The sequence below is a fragment of the Stylophora pistillata genome, chromosome 1 (genome assembly GCF_964205215.1).
Source record: "Stylophora pistillata chromosome 1, jaStyPist1.2, whole genome shotgun sequence".
Lineage (NCBI taxonomy): Eukaryota > Metazoa > Cnidaria > Anthozoa > Scleractinia > Pocilloporidae > Stylophora > Stylophora pistillata.
In genome coordinates, this window is record NC_142519.1 from 17,403,480 (window position 1) to 17,424,309 (window position 20,830).

Sequence of the window (20,830 nt, forward strand, 5' to 3'; positions counted from 1 at the left end):
TGCTTGTGCAAGTATCTGGTAGAAGAAAGAATAGCGAATGACATAAACAATGCTTCCTTATCTGACAAATAATTTATTACCAAAAGTTAACTTCTGAAATCAAACATGGCCTTTTCTGTCTTGCATTGAGTCGGAGTGAAAAAACACAGACTGAGAGGCACTTTTGTTGAGATTTGTGGGGTTACCTAACCTTCCTAAGCTTCAACTGAAAAGGAGTTAATTTTACAACTCATCTTCTTTTCTTGATCATCATTTCTAAAGGTTCTTCTGTAACTTTATATGGACTGAACATGAAGACATATCTGTTTAAGATACTTGAGGAGGGAAAAAGGATGTAAGAAATATATATTTTTTGAATCTGAAAAGTTGGTATTTCTTTCACTACGTTCCTGCAAAGGGGTACAACTTTCCACAATCTGCTAGACATTTACGTTTCAGTTCTTCCATGGCGGGATTCAAGGTAACTTGAATCTGCTCAGGCAGAATCTGGGTCCAGCCTCGAAGGTAAAATTTCACATTTCACCACAATTGACAGTACTGTCGCAACAAGCCTGCTAGTGCAATTTAGTGGAAGTCATGTTTTTTTATAAAATTACAACTTTATATTTTTTGCATGGACTCAACCGTAAGTAAATTTGAAATACCCAAAAAGTGTTCTAACCAGAAAGTTATACATTCATGTCGTACGCGGAATTATTATCTTCTGTCTCGCGTTCCAGCAAGCCTCGATGCCCATCATTTCAAGTGCGTTCATCACCAGGAATAACCACAACCTTACTCACGACATCTCCTGCTGCGTTACATAAAACCATAAACATGTCAAACATGTGTCCACATGACCACAAAGAACTCTAGCTTGCACGTGTTCACGAACTGCAGTGTTTTCTTTCTGAAACAAAATCGTCGTCCTCTACCCAATACTCTGCACAGAATGTATGTAATATCAATATTAATTTGATATGTTTTTTGTGGGTTTTCAGTTCGTTGAGTTTAATTGCCCTTTGAGTTTACCGCAGGATCGTTGGCAGGCAGTGCTCATATTGATCGAATGCATGTGGGTAGATTTTTTTTGTTCTTCTGTTCTTAATGCCGGATGGTTATTATTAGGAAATAGCTGTCAGAAATCGCATTGTAACACATCCTAGCTAGTCAGCAACTTGCCTTTAATGAAAACTAGAATCTCATCTATCGCCCAATCGGCAGGATTATTGCTGTAAAGAGTTGAATAAATTGTCGAAACTTAATTTAGCCATTTATAAACGATGTATTTCTCGACCACTATAATTGAGACACAGTCTATCGTGCTTTTATCGAACAAATATCATGGAAAATGAGTTGGGTGAACGTTAGAATCTTTAATATTAGTTTCAAAAATTGGTTTTCCTTACTAGAAAGGAAATCCGTTTTCAACTTGAATCCTCAGTTGATACTGAAGTTTACCCTTTTCATACAATTGTATTTGTGCGCATCATGTAGTGTCATAATTTAGTTCACTTGACGCCCAGGAATATTCGAGTCACTCACTGTCTTGTTATGTTTATATGTCGGGCAGTGGCATAATGCAGTCTTATTATATGGCTGTGTCTCACAAGGACTGGGAACAACCGAATTCACGAATTTGATTGGCTGAAGTCAATATTTAAAGCGGTCTAGATTTTCCCATCTAGACCGGCATCTAGACCGGTCTAAAAAAAAAGGGTACAAAGAATATAAAAAATTGGCATATAAGACACAGCCATATAATAAACATTTTATTAACCGAGCTAGGTCGGTCTGTATGGGAGAATCTTGACCTCGGTCAAGACTCTCCCATACAGACTTCCCGCTCGGTTAATAAGAACTAAATAAAGGTAACAGACGGAAGCACTTCACTGCTCCATGAGAGCTCCTAGTATTATTGAAGTAAATATTCTTTCCAATTTAACCAAAAGACACCTTCGACTCATTTCAGATTTTTTTTAAATATATGCCCAAGAAAAAAAATTTCCCTATGGGTTAAAAACTAAATTTGATTTCAAAAAAACTTAACGGCTGCTTGATGAATGCGTCAGGTACAAATTGTAGCGCCACTGTTTGAGCCGTATTGTCATTACAGAATCAATTTCAGCTCACGGTGAAGACGCATCCGCATTAATTGAAAAAAAAAATGAGATCGTTTTCAAACCTCCATTTATTAATTCGTCTCACGTAGGCTTTGTTATCTAAAATATTTGCAGCAATTTCATTAATCTGATTAATATATAGTATCCCCTTTGATCTTAGTGAAAGATATAAGCCAAAGCAATCTATTGGTAATCTCTAAGGACCTTATTCTCATGATTTCTTCAATTTCAACTCAACACTAAAACCGTTCTTCAGATTTTTGAAGACAAGTATGTTTCCTTTTCCAGGAGGGGAGGAACTCATGCGCTTTACTTCAACACGTGGCTTATAGTCAGCCGGTGATCCATGTGCGTAGACTGCAGAATCATCAAGGACCATTATCACATCCACTGCTAATGTAACTTCAACTTCGACTTCACCACTTTCAAGTTCATAGAGTTCTTTCTTGTTAATGTCGCCAGATGTCTCCAGCTCCTCTGCTACATCAAAATTCAGGTCTGGGTTGCTGATGCTAAGAAATAGGGTTGCCGGGTTGTCTTCAACCATGATGCGACATTGTTTAGTCACTTTTGTGATTAAACCATCATTAGGGAGTTCCGCTGTGGGCTGAAAGATAACATAGCCGTATAATGGTCTCGTGGCTGCGTTGGTTTCTAGAGACATGCTGAATTTTACTACATGTGCCCTCTCGTCCTGCTGCAGAACCATATACAGCTTAAAATTTCCATTCCCGTGTTGGCGATCCCAGAGAGATGTGGCAGTGGCTTTGTAAGAGGCTGTTTTCACCAACACAGCATACTCATACTTCGAATTCGTGGAAATGTGCTCTAGCCAGGCTGTAGCGTAGATACCACTGGAGTCAACAGCAGCTGCAGTTTGCGAAGTTTGACTTTGGACATGTACCTTGAGATCAGATGCACTTGACCCTGGAATGAAGTAACTATTGCCTTTGGTGTCGACTAAAGCTGTATAGCCTTTCGCCTTGTTCGTAGAGAGAGGGTTTTCAGCTGGGAATAGATCTGAGCTTCCTTTGGTCGTGCCGTCCATTTGAATGGAAAATTTAGATGCACCTCTAACCAGTTTGTCTTGAAACAGTGTCGTTCGTGCCTTAGTTGTTGTTCCGCCATTATCTATTTTAATGTTGCTTCCGAGACAGACTAAAACGTTTTGGAAAAAGAAAACAGACTTCTTAAAGTGAAGCTTAATGTTAGGATACGGATGCTTTTTGTCAAGGAATTGATATTCTGGTTGGTGGAAGTCCATGCCGAAAACTCCGCTGGACAGAAGCTCTGGTCCTTTGTAGGTGACTCCGCCGGCATAGGAGAGTGGACTAAAATTTCGTGCCTTTTTGAGCCTTATTTGTGATAAGGTCAAAGTCATCGTTGTTGCTCCAGGAACCTTTGTCCAGTCCCATCCGTTATCTATATCGTGAGCTTTCAACGCCTCCTCACTGTTTGCTATCAGCATTGATCCATGGCTTTGATAGGTACCAAAGGCATTTTCCGGAGTTTTCTTCTTTGTAGATCCTTCAAAGTCCCACACAAACCTGTTGAAACCTTTGACTGTTACGGCCCAGTCCTTACGACGATGTATTGAGAGGGCAGCAAAGTTCTTAGACCAGTGACCTTCAGGAGAGGTCTCATATGTTGTGGCTTTGGATTTGAGCTATAAAAGAGATGTATCAATTAATGGTTTCATTTGTGAATTAACGATGCAACATACAAAGGTGCCAGATTCATCCTTTACAAGCGTAGGACCTTATAGAAAATGGTGGATTTTTTTCTGTTTATTTGAGCCAGTTAAATATTGAAAAACCTACCGCACTCATTATTTTCAAGCATCCAAGACTGTTCATGTATGATTTCCCCTTGTAAACTTTTCCATCTTCCAAATACTTTTTCACGTTTTTGTCCATTGTGTCATACAAACGTAGAAATATGCCTGCGTCCTTAGCGTTTGGAATAGTTATCCCTTTCGGTGGAGTCGATGCCAATGACTGAGATGAATAGGAGACGCCGATGTATGCATACGCTGGAAGGATATTTATCAGAGTCTCCTTAGAAAAATTTGGAAAACGTCCTCCCACGCTGCTGGGGGTAGAGTACTTCACAGATACAAGCCTCATTGTCTTGAGAGCTTCAAGTAGATTTCGTTTAGATGCATCTGATAAAGCGAATTGTGTTCCTTCTAAGAGATATTGCACTTGCGCTGCTGTGTGCAACGCATGTGGAGCGTATGCTGATGCGTAGAACGCCTTGTGATGAAAACCGGTGTAATCAGGTTTAATAACTCCTCCGAATGCTTTGTTGATGCTCAGGGCGTTATCCATCCACCTCTTCAAAGCATCCATATCCCTCTGCCTTTCCTTCTTTTCTATTTCTGTGGTAGCGGGCATCGCCAAGACAATCATCAATCGAAATAGCAATATTGTGATCATTCTATCAGCAGTCGTCCCTTTGAACTCGTATATTGATTGATAAACTTCTCCGAAATCATTGTACCATTTGGCAGTGTTAATCAAATTTACCAATCTGGTTCTATTTCTCGAGTTCTGGTGTAAGGACTTCTTCAGTAGAAAGAGAGTGTGCATGTATCCAGCACCATCCCGATTCATTTCGTGATCCAGGGAGCCTATTCCACTTCCATCTGCCCATCCTTGATCTTCAATGTAATCAAGTAGATTGAGTATTCTCTGAAGGCGTGCTTTGTTGATAAAATTCAGTGATTTACGGACGTTACTTTCGGTACAAGATAGTGTGTTGAGATAGTTTCGGAACTCATCTTGTCTCTTTTTCCATTTCCCGCAAATTTTTTCGACAGATTGTTGCATCTTGGCGGCATCTCCGGAACACAGCTTTGACCTTTCTTTAGCTACTGTCTTAGTTATCTGGTTGGTTCGCGACTTAAGATAAAACTCAAGTGCCAAAGGTAACATAATACGCATGATAGGAAAGCTGAACTTCCTTGTTGGATCTGTTGCTGAATATGTTCTTGTCCCCATTTTGCAGTTACGGCAAAATAATGGAGGGGCGGTGATCACGATCTTAGTGGTGCCAGGATTACTGGAATCAGGCTTATTCGTAAATGTTAGTCTATCGTATTCCTGATGGGCATCATCGAAGCTGTCCTGAAGGGTTTTCCAACGTTTCTTCATTTCTCCAGTGAAATCATAAGTGGTTTGTGTCTCATCAGCATACCAGTTATGTAATCGACTTTCAATATGAGCAAGGTGAGTAGTCTTCAAAGAATCGACAGAGGTCGGAAGAGCAGTGGGTGTCTGCTGACTCCAGCGATAAGTCTGCTGCCAAAAGTTGCTGGAATCGTACTTGGAGCCAAATTTCGTGATAGTTGGAACAATCTTATCACGAGATTGTTTAGACATTTTTTCAACAAAGCCAAGCAAATCGATGTAGATGGTGTCTTCATGGTTTAGGACAAAGTCCATCCTTGTGATCTTTAAGGAACCTGTGAGGCTGTTTTTGGTTTTTTTGCATTCAGCGAATGACATCCATATTCCTCTCCAACCCGAAAACCCCAGGTTAATCTCAAAGGATCCTATCCGCGTTGACTTTTTCTTTTTCTTTTCAGTCAGCCTTACTTTCATCTTGGTTCCAGTAGATGCAGTGTCCTTGTAGATCCACATTTTCACTCCTCCTCCTCTTAGAGCCCTTCCCTTGATGTGAGCCGATTTTGGTAGCTTGTACCTTAATTTCGATTCTCCATTTGCACCCGATTCCCATTTCAGTGATGTTGTACCGTGTTTGGCCACAGATGTCGAGAACGAAATCTTCCCTTGAGTTTTCGGTAATTTAACGAGGCAGCTCTGCTGGGCTGTGTCTTCGAAATCTAACACCTTGTTACAACGGTTTCCTGTCAATTGTGTAAAAAAATTGTAAATCATTGTATGAGAAAAAATGGTTAAACGAAATCATTCATCGATCAAATCATTAGATTTTTGCAGTAGCAATTAATTTATGCTTCAGTTTGATTTAACATGCCACTATGACAGTCATAGAATTACCAATTATTATAATGTTTCTCTGGCCAAAAGAGTTATAATAGAAACTTTCCTCAAGAAAGACTAACACACGATTTATTGCATTACTCCGAATAAGGGAGTTTAGGGTTTTTGATTGTGTGGGTTAAAGAAATATTACTGTCAGTACTATTTACACCAAGTATGAAAGTATTGAACGTGTCAAGTGCTCTCCATGCTCAAACAGCTTATCCTCGGCCAAAGTAACATACCAGCCGCTTGATCTATCAGCAACAATGCTAGACCAGTCAGAAGGAGAATCGAGAATCCTGGACTTCTTCTCTTCACATGCATTTTTCCCTAAATATGTATATACAAGAGACATCTTTTAACTGAATTGCAATCGTTCAGCATAGATAAACGGTAATAATTGCAGTAATCCATAACGCAGAAATACCTTGAAATATCATCATTTCAGAGAACGCGTAAAATGTGCCTATGACGGGCCCTGTGCTGTCCTAGTTGGAAGAGTAGTCGCAATAGGAGGCTAGGGTTTTAGGTTTTACCAAGAAATTGTATTATTTTGGTTTTACTAACCTCCGCTAGTGGAAGTCTAACCCTGTCTGTATTCTCCTCTGATATTCGGAGGGATGTCTAATAACTGAGGAAATAAAAAATTAAAACCAAATTATGATAAATAACTCAGCTAAATGTTATGTTTCATCCCTAAAATAAGTTCAAGAAAGAATTCTAAACCAAGAATACATTGAGTATCATGACTTCAGACAAAGCGGAAAAAACACTAAATAATGGACGCGTGATGGGTAGGTCGACCTTTAGTCGTCGTATAACTGTATAGTCTGAATGGTCTGTATTTGTAATACGGGTTTCGCTTGAGTCAAACAATGAATGAATAATCATAATTCAATTCATTCTATATATGTGCTTTATACACTAGGGTTTATTGACTTCCGGCCATGGAAGCGTACTGCTATCCGAGGAATGTCTAATTAATGACGAAATCACCAATTTAAAATCAAGATATGATAAGTATCTTAGCTAGACGTAATGTTTAATGCCGGTTATTAGTTCAAGTAAGTGTTCAAGCCAAGAATCGTACCTTACAAGGAAAAAAGAGAATGCTATGAAAAAAATTTTCACTTTCCAAATTTCAAGTGACGTGGTGTATGAAATTTTTGTCACATCCAAATAAATTGAGAAATTGCTTCCTTCCTCTTCTCCACATCGAATGTTACTTGCACCCCAGCAAATTAACGTTTTATGAATTTTTAAAAAATGTTATTTTGGAACCTTAACGTAAATCAAGAGAACTGGAACGTATTAGATAATAAACACGTGACCTGTTTGTACGTGCTCACATACCAGCTTTCTGTGAAGAAATCCAAATAGAGATACCCTGACTTATTATATTTCTTTTTAAAGATATTTTTAGCTGTTTGTTGCATTTCTAAAGGACAAACGTACGCCAGTTGCATGACATATAAAAGATTCCCACAATGAACATGGTATGTTATCACTTTTTTCTTTTCAGTCTGCCATAGTGGCTATTATTACTATTATTATTATTATTATTATTATTATTATTATTATTTTGACTATCCAGACAGATCTCATTGGACTTGATTAAGGGTACTTGCATCGAATGAAATATTTATTCAAGCTAGCGCTGGTTTCTTTGAAAAGTTTCAGGTCCCACTTTGTAGTGTGGGTGATGATGTCAACTTTGATTTATCTGATCCTTTTTTCCTTGACCACTACTATTTGCTTGAAAAAAGTTTTAGAGATCATTTAAACAAGACTAGAGAGTAATGTTTTCGATGATTTGCGTTCCTTCAGTCGAAACTCCACAACCACAGGAAATGACATTTTTTTTGTTTGTTTGTTTCTTTAATTTTTTGCGGGGGGAGGGGGAAGGAGGGAGGGGGTGTAATTTTTTAAATATCAACTCTAAACTTTATGTCTACTTAAACCTCTTTGAATCCCGGCGCACTGATATCTAAGTTAAGAAGAAGGGTGCTGACAGGAGGTACACCTCAATGTTATTAGAACAAATTAATCATGAGCCAGCCTTGCTTCGAGGTAATCTCTGCTGATTCCCTCGCTTCTCTCTCGTTGTGCTTGTAGCTTCCTTTGCGAGCACGTGAAGGCATTTAAATAATGCCTTTCTTAAGAGGGCTCTCACAGTGGTGCAGGTAGGGTATTTGCTTGTCAACTTTTGAGAGATTACCCGCATAAAAATTATCATTGTTCATTGAATTTTTCTCGAAGCTCTATTGTTTTCAACTATTTCTTCAACTATTTTAGGGATGTATTTAAAGTGCGCCTTAATAAGAAAAGGTGTAAACCTGATGGAGGCGATGTTATTTGTTATTCACGGAAATGAGACAACTATCATTGATGTTATCAGTTTTTTTAAAAACAAACCAGAAACTGACGTAAGGATTCTATTAATTGCTCCATTAATGGAAGATGATTTATCACTATAAGAATGGCAGTTAGCAATACGGATGCCGTGAAATCGTCGAAAAGGTCTTTAAGGAAATCATTCTTGGTGCGCTGGATATGCGGATTTTGCGCTTAGGGAAGTTATGTATCTGTATTAAACTGACAGTTTTTGCTCCTCATACACAGAAAAATTCCACACGTAATTCCAAGCTTTCAACGGAGAAACCTTGATTTCATATTTGAACTTCTCAGTTTTGAATTTTAGGATTTCCAGATTTTATGTTTAATAAAAATGTTCTCCTTTTCGTATTGTTGCTCTACCAGAGCTATCAAAGTGGTTTTTCTTCTAGATGGTAAGGTAAATGAAAACTTGAACGAGATTTTTAAACGAGATCTTAATTTCCCGATTAAAAAGGATTAAGTAAATTGTCATATCAAACCAAGAGGAATTTAGGTTATTAAGAAGCTCAATTATACGACGAGTGGTCTAAAATAAAATGGGCCAACGAACCTTTATTTAAAGCAGAGGCGTCTTCTTGGGTGGTTGGCCGGAATATCTTTGTGAGAGCAGAAACTTGATTAAAATGTAGGGGTTTCAATTTTTGTATCAAAATTCGATAAAAAAAAAAAAGATTAGAGAAGTAAATAAATCAGATTCAATAAAGATTACCGATTAACTGGTCAACTAACAAATGAACTTAATACAACTTTACCTGTACCTTCGTCAGCACAAAGGAAACTTTTAGGCGACTTTATCTCTTTTGAGTCTTCCCCAGAAGAAAGGTTCTATTAAAGAAAGCTATTTGGAATATTTTTGCGATCAGTAATAAAAATCTCTACCGTCTCTGATTGGCGGAGTAACAACTTAGTAAATCTGCTTTCACAGACCAAAATTCTGGAAGGCAATAGAATCAGGAGGCATGGCAGCAGTTCACGATGTCAAACATTTCTCACCACAGTCTTTCTTGTAGATGGCAGTGGGACCCCGGGAAGATGAAAACGGAGAAAAGTTTTTTTTTGGAAAAATGGACATGGAAGTAGCATATTGGAAGTCAAGGAACCGTTCTTAGCAATTTGACAAGTCATCGTTTATATTTACAAAGGAAATATGACCTTTTCGGTGAAATTCATCAACCTTTTACTTGGTGTTAAGAGAAACGTCGACTTTGGAATGTTTTAGCAACCGAACATTTTTAATAATTAAAGGCTGATAGTTTCGAAAGAAACTGTTTGGGGCTGCGTCGGTGGGAGTAACGAAATAATTTGGATATATAAACAAAGTTGAAATGGTAAATTGGCCACCGTAATGATTACAAAAGCTGACGTTTCGAGCGTTAGTCCTTCTTCGGAGCGAATAGACGAATTGTGGGTTGTGTGTGCTTTTAAAGGCAGAAAATGGAGCTACGTTATAGCCGTAAAAATCTTGAACAAAAGCTCATCTTTCAAACCGGCAGTCTAAATCCCACAGGGATCAACGAACGCTTTTCATTCCACTAATTTATTCATGTTTTTCTCGTTGCCATGCTCCCACCAATAACGTAGCTCCATTTTCTGCCTTTAAAAGCACATACAACCCACAATTCCTCTATTCGCTCCGACGAAGGGCTAACGCTCGAAAAGTCAGCTTTTGTAATCATTACGGTGGCCAATTTACCATTTCAACTTTGTTGATATATCCAAATTATTTTTAATAATTGTTTAGTTGGCGAATTATCATTACAGTAGGTCGGTCTTCGAACTGTGTTTGAGATGATGACTGAATACTCATGAGATTTCGGCAGAAGATGTCTCAAATATAGGAACTTTCGAAGGAAAGATTGACAGTGTACTTATTGTTAACAAAAGTGCTTACTTACTATCATACATGATTCGTAGATAATTTGGTTTCATGAACTGAGTTGATAATGTGAGTTGGCTACCATAAAGAAATCTCTGAATGGCCTGATTACATACAAAATGGAATGGCTTCCCTAAGCGCAAAATCCGCATATCCAGCGCACCAAGAATGATTTCCTTAAAGACCTTTTCGACCATTTCACGGCATCCGTATTGCTAACTGCCATTCTTATAGTGATAAATCATCTTCATTAATGGAGCAATTAATAGAATCCTTACGTCAGTTTCTGGTTTGTTTTTAAAAAAACTGATAACATCAATGATAGTTGTCTCATTTCCGTGAATAACAAATAACATCGCCTCCATCAGGTTTATGAAGTGAGATGGCGAAGTTGTTCGCAGCATGATGGAGCTCTATGACTTGGGGCTGTAGAATTATATATTCCGGTTTGTAGGGAGCGTGTAACTGAGTGTGCAATAGCTTTCCCACATAATAAAAGTGTACGGCGTCCACCTACGCAATGAGTTGTGCAATTAGATAAAGATTGACAAAGTAAATATTGGATTTTAAATTTCGATAGATTGAATTCAGTCCTTGTCTACTGAACACTACAGTTTCGAAATTAGGTCAAAGGAAAACGGATATATCGCCGTCAGGGATGAATTATATTCAACACCTATAAACACGCAGCAGGAGTATCTAGAACAAATACAAAGAAAGAATATTTTCAGACCTCCGTTTAATTTTTTTTTTCATGTAGGGGTTATATATATCCGCATAAAAACTAATTGCAACTCCATCTGGATCAACTTATGGCAATCGCCACTGAATTGTATTCAGTAATACTCCGATAGCTAGAGTTTCATGATCAAATTTCGTCATTGAAAAGTATTGCGCCAAACTAAATAGCATCTTTCGTACCTTTTGGAATTGACTTTTCTTCTATTGCGTTGATCACTTCCTCTGTAACATTGATGAAAATGCCGGGCAGCCATTTTGAAATTTAACGTGCCTCTTATAATATGTAGAGATATGACGCAATCCTCGACCAACAAGAGCGTATGCATCTCTTTAATCACCGGAACAATTATGATAAAAGCTGATATTAAACGACAATCCATTGCAAATCCTTTTGGATTGTTTTCAGACCACCGTTTATTTTCTCGTGTAGGGTTACATATCCACATATACACTTATTCCGATTATTTTAAACTGGATCAATATATGGCAATCGCCATTGGATTATGTCAATTATGTATAGCATGAGTATATAAGCAAAGATGTATATGAGTATATGGACGAGGGTATAAGTCAACTGTGACCGAAGCAATCTTTAGGAAGTCTCTTTGCACTATAATTAGATTATTTCTCCAATTTCACTTCAACACTGAATCCATTCTTGAGATTTTTAAAGGCAATTATCCTTCCTTTTCCCGGGGGAGGAGAAGATGTCAGACGCTTCACTTCAACCCTTGGTTGATAACCAGCAGGAGATCCATGTACTTTCACCGCTGAATCAGGGAGGGTCGTTTTCACATCCACTGATAAGGTGACATCGACCTCGACTTCACCACTTTCTAGTTCATAGAGTTCTTTCTTATTGACGTCGCCAGATGTTTTCAGGTCCTCGTCGACACTGAAATTTAGGTCAGGGTAGCTGATGCTTAAAAAGACGGATTGGGAGTCCTGCTCGACCATGACGCGACATTGTTTGGTCACTTTTGTGATTAAACCACTCTGAGGGAGTTTTGATGTGCCATCAAAGATCACGTAGCCGTACAATAGATTTATAAGTGCGTTACGCTGTGGTGATATACCAAATTTTACTACGTGTGCCTTATCGTCCTGTTGCAGAACCGAGTACAGCACCCGATTTGAATTCGTGTGTAGGCGATTCCAATTAGAGGTGGCAGTGCTTCTGTAAGAGTCTGTATTAACGAATATAGCGTATTCGTACTTGGCATTCGTGGAATTGTGCTCTAGCCAGGCTGTAGCATAGATACCGCTGGAGTTAACAGCAGCTGCAGTTTGAGATTTTTGATTTTGGACATGTACCTTAAGATCCGATGCGCTTGATCCTGGAATGTAATAACTGTTGCCCTTGGTGTCGTCTAAAGTGGTGTAGCCTTTTGATTTTTTTTTAGAAAGAGGATTTTCAGCTCTGAATATGTCCGAGCTGCCTTTGGTCGCGCCGTCCACTTTAATGCAAAATTTTGATGCACCTCTTACCAGTTTGTCTTGAAACAGTGTCGTCCGTGCCCTAGTTGTTTCACCATTATCTATGTTAATGTTACTACCAAGGCAGACTAAAACGTTCTGGTAAAAGAAGACAGATTTCTTGAAGTGAAGCTTGATATCAGGATACGAATGGTCTTTGTCGTAGAATTGGTATTCCGGTTGATGGAAGTCCATCCCAAAGACTCCACTGGATAAAGGCTCTGGTCCTTTATAGGTAACTCCTCCGGCATAGGAGAGTGGACTAAAATTTCGTGCCTTTTTGAGCCTTATTTGTGATAAGGTCAAAGTCATCGTTGTTGCTCCAGGAACTTTTGTCCAGTCCCATCCGTTATCTATATCGTGAGCTTTCAACGCCTCCTCACTATTTGCTATCAGCATTGATCCATGGCTTTGATAGGTACCAAAGGCATTTTCCGGAGTTTTCTTCTTTGTAGATCCTTCAAAGTCCCACACAAACCTGTTGAAACCTTTGACTGTTACGGCCCAGTCCTTACGACGATGTATTGAGAGGGCAGCAAAGTTCTTAGACCAGTGACCTTCAGGAGAGGTCTCATATGTTGTGGCTTTGGATTTGAGCTATAAAAGAGATGTATCAATTAATGGTTTCATTTGTAAATTAAAGATGCAACATACAAAGGTGTCAGATTCATCCTTCACAAGCGTAGGACCTTATAGAAAATGGTAGATTTTTTCTGTTTATTTGAGCCAGTTAAATATTGAAAAACCTACCGCACTCATTATTTTCAAACATCCAAGACTGTTCATGTATGATTTCCCCTTGTAAACTTTTCCATCCTCCAAATACTTTTTCACGTTTTTGTCCGTTGTGTCATACAAACGTAGAAATATGCCTGCGTCCTTAGTGTTTGGAATAGTTATCCCTTTCGGTGGAGTCGATGCCAATGACTGAGATGAATAGGAGACGCCGATGTATGCATACGCTGGAAGGATATTTATCAGAGCCTCCTTAGAAAAATTTGGAAAACGTCCTCCCACGCTGCTGGGGGTAGAGTACTTCACAGATACAAGCCTCATTGTCTTGAGAGCTTCAAGTAGATTTCGTTTAGATGCATCTGATAAAGCGAATTGTGTTCCTTCTAAGAGATATTGCACTTGCGCTGCTGTATGCAACGCATGTGGAGCGTATGCTGATGCGTAGAACGCCTTGTGATGAAAACCGGTGTAATCAGGTTTAATAACTCCTCCGAATGCTTTGTTGATGCTCAGGGCGTTATCCATCCACCTCTTCAAAGCATCCATATCCCTCTGCCTTTCCTTCTTTTCTATTTCTGTGGTAGCGGGCATCGCCAAGACAATCATCAATCGAAATAGCAATATTGTGATCATTCTATCAGCAGTCGTCCCTTTGAACTCGTATATTGATTGATAAACTTCTCCGAAATCATTGTACCATTTGGCAGTGTTAATCAAATTTACCAATCTGGTTCTATTTCTCGAGTTCTGGTGTAAGGACTTCTTCAGTAGAAAAAGAGTGTGCATGTATCCAGCACCATCCCGATTCATTTCGTGATCCAGGGAGCCTATTCCACTTCCATCTGCCCATCCTTGTTCTTCAATGTAATCAAGTAGATTGAGTATTCTCTGAAGGCGTGCTTTGTTGATAAAATTCAGTGATTTACGGACGTTACTTTCGGTACAAGATAGTGTGTTGAGATAGTTTCGGAACTCATCTTGTCTCTTTTTGCATTTCCCGCAAATTTTTTCGACAGATTGTTGCATCTTGGCGGCATCTCCGGAACACAGCTTTGACCTTTCTTTAGCTACTGTCTTAATTATCTGGTTGGTTCGCGACTTAAGATAAAACTCAAGTGCCAAAGGTAACATAATACGCATGATAGGAAAGCTGAACTTCCTTGTTGGATCTGTTGCTGAATATGTTCTTGTCCCCATTTTGCAGTTACGGCAAAATAATGGAGGGGCGGTGATCACGATCTTAGTTGTGCCAGGATTACTGGAATCAGGCTTATTCGTAAATGTTAGTCTATCGTATTCCTGATGGGCATCATCGAAGCTGTCCTGAAGGGTTTTCCAACGTTTCTTCATTTCTCCAGTGAAATCATAAGTGGTTTGTGTCTCATCAGCATACCAGTTATGTAATCGACTTTCAATATGAGCAAGGTGAGTAGTCTTCAAAGAATCGACAGAGGTCGGAAGAGCAGTGGGTGTCTGCTGACTCCAGCGATAAGTCTGCTGCCAAAAGTTGCTGGAATCGTACTTTGAGCCAAATTTCGTGATAGTTGGAACAATCTTATCACGAGATTGTTTAGACATTTTTTCAACAAAGCCAAGCAAATCGATGTAGATGGTGTCTTCATGGTTTAGGACAAAGTCCATCCTTGTGATCTTTAAGGAACCTGTGAGGCTGTTTTTGGTTTTTTTGCATTCAGCGAATGACATCCATATTCCTCTCCAACCCGAAAATCCCAGGTTAATCTCAAAGGATCCTATCCGCGTTGAGTTCTTCTTTTTCTTTTCAGTCAGCCTTACTTCCATCTTGGTTCCAGTAGATGCAGTGTCCTTGTAGATCCACATTTTCACTCCTCCTCCTTTTAGAGCCCTTCCCTTGATGTGCGCCGATTTTGGTAGCTTGTACCTTAATTTCGATTCTCCATTTGCACCCGATTCCCATTTCAGTGATGTTGTACCGTGTTTGGCCACAGATGTCGAGAACGAAATCTTCCCTTGATCTTTCGGTAATTTAACGAGGCAGCTCTGCTGGGCTGTGTCTTCGAAATCTAACATCTTGTTACAACGGTTTCCTGTCAATTGTGTAAAAAAATTGTAAATCATTGTATGAGAAAAAATGGTTAAACGAAATCATTCATCGATCAAATCATTTGATTTTTGTAGTAGCAATTAATTTATGCTTCAGTTTGATTTAACATACCACTATGACAGTCATAGAATTACCAATTATTATAATGTTTCTCTGGCCAAAAGAGTTATAATAGAAACTTTCCTCAAGAAAGACTAACACACGATTCATTGCATTACTCCGAATAAGGGAGTTTAGGGTTTTTGATTGTGTGGGTTAAAGAAATATTACTGTCAGTACTATTTACACCAAGTATGAAAGTATTGAACGTGTCAAGTGCTCTCCATGCTCAAACAGCTTATCCTCCGGCGGCCGAAGTAACATACCAGCCGCTTGATCTATCAGCAACAAGGCTAGACCAGTCAGAAGGAGAATCGAGAATCCTGGACTTCTTCTCTTCACATGCATTTTCCCCTAAATATGTATATACAAGAGACATCTCTTAATTCAATTGCAATCATTTAGCATAGATAAACAGTAATAATTGCAGTAATCCATAACGCAGAAATACCTTGAAATATTATCATTTCAGAGAACGCGTAAAATGTGCATATGACGGGCCCTGTGCTGTCCTAGTTCAAAGAGTATTCGCAATAGGAGGCTAGGGTTTTAGGTTTCACCAAGAAATTGTATTATTTTGGTTTTACTAACCTCCGCTAGTGGAAGTCTAACCCTGTCTGTATTCTCCTCTGATATTCGGGGGGATGTCTAATAACTGAGGAAATAAAAAATCAAAACCAAATTATTATAAATAACTCAGCTAAATGTTATGTTTCATCCCTAAAATAAGTTCAAGAAAGAATTCTAAACCAAGAATCCTAACTGACTGCATATATATTTTGAGTTTTCATGGGGAAAGGGAGAGCGAGAAACTTGGAAAAAATGCCTCATGCGAACTCAGTTTCAAATCAATCCAGTAAACGCTATTTTTATTTTCTTTCAATCACATTTGTACTTACCTCTACAAATTCACCTTTTACGAGTTATGAAGAAATTTGCTATTAGAGCTTTCATTTTTTTCTTCTTATCTTCAGTGTGAGAGAATGAAAGGAAGCTGCGGAAGAATCGCTTTTGTTCTAACGATTCACTAATCTTCTGGGGACGACAAATTTGAATATCATCAACTCTCTGAGTCCTAGCTTAGCTTACCGATATATAAGATGAAAATAGTGTATCTAATTTACTTTGTTCAAAATAATAAAATTAAAAGATCATAGACCACTTTCATAAATGGCTGCTGGATCAATATTCTTTTGTTTAAATTTAAATTTGCCTAGGTGGCCTCGTTCTCCAGTACAAAATTCAAAAGAATACATTATCTCAAGCGAGGCCACCCAGGCAAATTTAAATTTAAACAAAAGAATATTAATCCGGCAGCCATTTATGAAAGTGGTGTATAGTTACACTTTTTCTTACCACCGGAGTCTAAAGGTATATGCGAGGGTTCCTAGAACAAAAATGGAGTGAGCTTGGCTTACTTCAAATTCAAGGTATTCTATTACCCTCGACTCCTCTGAGAACATTTAACACTTACTGCAAACTTACGTACTCGCACGCCCCTTTTGTGAGTTCTTGGCGGTCTCTAATTTGCACTTTTTCGTAAGGAGGCTCTCGCAAAGGTGCAAGTGCGGTATTTGCCTGTCAACTTTTGAGAGATCACAAGCAAAACAAACTTTTATTGTCCGTTGACTTTTATTCTAATTCTACAGTTTACAACTCCTCTGTTTACAACTATTTCTTGTGAGAAATTAGGGCTTTTATTTGTAAGTACGACATTGTAAGAAAGGGTATGGAACTGATGAATTCATAGCAAGCTGTTGTACGTACTCAAGTAAGGTTAAGGTAACTATTACCATTTGCTTATTTATTTTATTGTTTTGTTTTCTGTTTTGTTTTGTTTTGTTCTTTTTTTTTTTTACCAAAGTGAAATGAATAAATAAAAAAGAAACAAAGCTTTCTCTTGAGGATTCTCTCAATTTTCCTCGTCACTTGGATACTGACTATCATAATGAGTATAGCTAAAAAGCAAAACGCATGCGCTGGAACCGTCAAGAAAGGTTAAGCGGAAAGCACTGAAAGTCCACCAGTTAACATGCCCTGTTATAGGAACACATTTTCTCAACGGGCAGAATGGCTGAATTTGCTCTTATATTAGTTTTGGTTGATGTTGCTTATACACAGAACACTTTATTTAAAATTTGAAAGCTTTCAACGGAGAAATTCTGTTTTATTGTTTGAACTTCTTTCGGGTCTTACAGTCTCTAGATTTGATTTAAATAATTCTCCTTTTCTCGTTGTCTCTCTACCACAGTCTTCCTTATAACGTGTTTTTTTTTCTTATAGATGTTAGAGTGAATGAATAATCAAAAAAGGGAATTTGCCTCCTTTTTAAAAATAATTAAATCAAACGAATTGTCACATCCGTCTACCAGAGGAATTCAAGTTAGTAAACAAACTCAATAAAAGGAACAGACGCACCTTTACTTAAACTTTTTGAGGTATTTTCTGTCTGGAATGATTCAGGAGCAGAAATCTAGTTAAAATTGAATAAATACAAAATTTCAAAAGCTAATGTGAGTATTAGAATTGGGTAGGATATATCAGGTAAGTGGCCAAAACCAAAGTTAATCAAGAATATCTATGAACTGTTTAACTGAGAAATGATCTGCTTACCTTGGTCAGCGTGACTCGGAAACCTTCTGGTGACCGTATCCTTTTTGGCCTCCACAGAAGCAAGATTCTATTTAAAGAAAGCTATTTGGAAAAATTGTTTTGCAATCCTGTAGTGGAAATCTTGACAATCTCTGATTGGTTCAGTAACAATATATTAAGAAATCTGCTTTCTCTGACCAAAATGCTAGAAGACAATAGAATCATGGAGCATGACAGCGTCTAAAGATGCAAAAAATTTCTTACCACAGGCCTCTTTGTAAGGTGACAATAGCACCCTGTGGAGAAGAAAGCCGAAAATTTTGTTTGAAATGCGGTAATTTGTAATTTTTGTAAAATCTGACAACTTCTAGTTAATAGTGTCATGTTACCTGAACAACCGTTTTGTAGTAATTTGACAAATCATATATTTTTCAAGACTTTATTTCTTCCTTAGCAGGAAGTTTTAACGAAATGAGAGAAATTTCAATTTTCCAGATCAACAACCTTTCATGATCACACGTTAACAAAAGGTTAAGAAAAGTTAACTATGGAATGTTCTTTTAACAAAACCGCTTTTACAATGGGTTAATTGGCGATTTATTGCATTTCATTTTAGGGCATAACTTTCTTCAAACAAATTTAAACTCGTCAGTTTCTTCTTTTTTAGGTAGTCATAGGGAACACCTTAATGGTTTACGCTTTTGTTGTTTTGGTCTTTTGTGCACGCCACACGCGATCGATGCGGTGGTCTGATAAAGCCTTAGAAAGTATATAGAAAACTAGAAGCCAAATACCAGAAATAAAATAATAGTGGCATAATCTATCTCTATCTGTCTCATTATTCGTATTTATCCTCGTACTGCGCAACTCTAAAAAAATCCGCGCTTTTTATATGTTAAACTATCTAATGAGGTATACATGGTTATATCGTACATGACACTCTTTATATAGTCCTTGACTTCCCTTTACGCACATTGTTTCACCAGGAGGGAACGGTCAACTCTCCACTAACGAACACCCTCGTAACCGGACAGCTCCAGTCACAGACACTTTTTTTCAATTCCCCGTTTCGCCTCCCATAAGCGTGCGGTCTTTCGTAAGTGGACGCGGACACTTGTGAAAGTCTAAAATTTGAGTTACGCTTTCTCATAAGCGGAGAACCCATGCATAATTTCAATGTATCCACATGTATGGACGGTAGGAATAAGTCTCGTTTAACTTTTTGCGAATATAGAAAGGTTTTAATGTATATTTGTTTTATTTTTATTTTTCGAGTTTAACAAATGACATCAATAAGAATTTCATTTGCTATTTTTGGCTACCCAATAAAACAAGTACCTACTTAACACCCGCTAATCAACTGTCCGGTAAGTGAACATGCACCTTATTTTTCTTATATATCCGTTTATGGGAATAACTCTCGTAGGCGGACAGCTCTATTAAAGGACAATTTGTTTGTTTTTTCAACTCTAGAGGGTGTCCTCCAACGAGAAATTTGGTTTTTGCTTCGTAAATGACCAACTTATAGCAACATTTGTTTTCATGACTCTTTCATGAGTCACTATGTGAGATGGTTATTGGAGAAATGACAGGGGTAAGTTATCTTTAAAGTGCAGAACAATATTCCTTCCCCCCCTCCCTCCCAAAAAACAAAAGAACAACCCACTTCACACGATGAGCAAAGAGTTGAATTGTATGTGCATAGATTTGTTCGAGTCAATACTGTACGAGTGGAAGGTTTGTAGGTGTTCTCTGGTTTGATGGACGACTGATGTGAACATGTTTTTTTCTGACCTGTATGTCAGAAAGCCCAGGCCCACCGCGGGGAAGCCAGCAGAAAGTCATGTTAGAGACTTGTGCAATAAGTTATGCAATCAAAAAACTTTTGTAAAAGTGAATTTTGGATCATAATGTATTTTCGGCTCTCAAAAGAAATTCCTAACCTGCAAAACGCATTAATTCGAATGTGGTAGCACTTGAGACAAATTTTTGGAATGATACATTTATTTAGAGTTACATGAACCTTTTGAATGTTTTAGATAGACTATAATTTATCCAAAGCAAAGGTTTCTTTCACGTTGATCAGAACGCAGTTTCAGCTGATTTCGATTCCTTTTTGCTTTTTCATACAAAAGACAGCCCGCAATAAGAACCTGAGGTTAATAGATTTCAACTAAACACTACAGCTTAAAAATTGTGTCAAGGGAAATTAAAGAAGATGTTACGCCAACGTAATAGGCAGATATAGCTATTTGCCAGCACGGGTTAGAGGACTGGGTCTGTTTTTTTGGAATTATGGGTAGCTTATTGTGTTGCTCGTTACAAATTTGAATCAGTTTAGGTCAGCACTCTTTCTCTTATATCCAAATTTTGTCGGTAATTTTTGAGATATTTACTTTTGGTAATTTGTTATTACTAGTTTTCCGTTTACCTCAGCCTCCAAGGTTGGCGGCACCACAGCGGTGTTTTTACCACAACTTGGTTGTGGGGGTTTTCGTATCCGGCGGTGTCGTGTTCAGCGTTATACTGTGCGTGTGGTTTCTTATAGTAGTTTTGCAATAAAGAGGCTTCGAGGTTCATGCTGAGGCCCCTGTATCTACATTTGTGTGTGTGTTTCCCTGCATAGTGTAAATACGTATGATGCACGATCCTCGCAGTAGAGAGCGCTATTTATGCAATAGCGAAAATCAGACCTGAAAAAAATCAGGCCTGTACGGGATTC

The 20,830-nt window shown here is 38.2% G+C and overlaps 2 protein-coding genes across 5 annotated transcripts; both read right to left on the reverse strand.

The window, feature by feature from the left end:
- Positions 1-2,155: 2,155 nt before the first annotated feature.
- On the reverse strand, positions 2,156-6,515 carry LOC148741473 (uncharacterized). The gene is made up of 2 exons (XM_088741760.1): positions 3,923-6,515; positions 2,156-3,768 (listed from the first exon to the last, which is right to left on the reverse strand). The coding sequence occupies exons 1-2, from the start codon at positions 6,002-6,004 to the stop codon at positions 2,314-2,316; spliced, it is 3,537 nt and encodes a 1,178-aa protein (XP_088597886.1). The 5' UTR covers positions 6,005-6,515; the 3' UTR covers positions 2,156-2,313.
- A 4,911-nt stretch (positions 6,516-11,426) lies between these two features.
- Positions 11,427-18,211, reverse strand: LOC148741474 (uncharacterized). Of its 4 annotated transcripts, XM_088743141.1 has the most exons (6): positions 18,130-18,211; positions 17,935-17,989; positions 16,108-16,171; positions 15,783-15,870; positions 13,350-15,400; positions 11,427-13,196 (listed from the first exon to the last, which is right to left on the reverse strand). In XM_088743141.1, exons 4-6 carry the CDS (start codon positions 15,862-15,864, stop codon positions 11,745-11,747), a joined length of 3,585 nt encoding a protein of 1,194 aa, XP_088599267.1. In that variant the 5' UTR covers positions 15,865-15,870; positions 16,108-16,171; positions 17,935-17,989; positions 18,130-18,211; the 3' UTR covers positions 11,427-11,744. The 4 variants fall into 4 exon arrangements, with proteins under 4 accessions (XP_088599267.1, XP_088599271.1, XP_088599278.1 ...); XM_088743145.1 differs by having other exon boundaries at positions 15,783-16,171; XM_088743152.1 differs by lacking the exons at positions 17,935-17,989; positions 18,130-18,211 and having other exon boundaries at positions 16,108-16,611.
- Between the last annotated feature and the right edge of the window lie 2,619 nt (positions 18,212-20,830).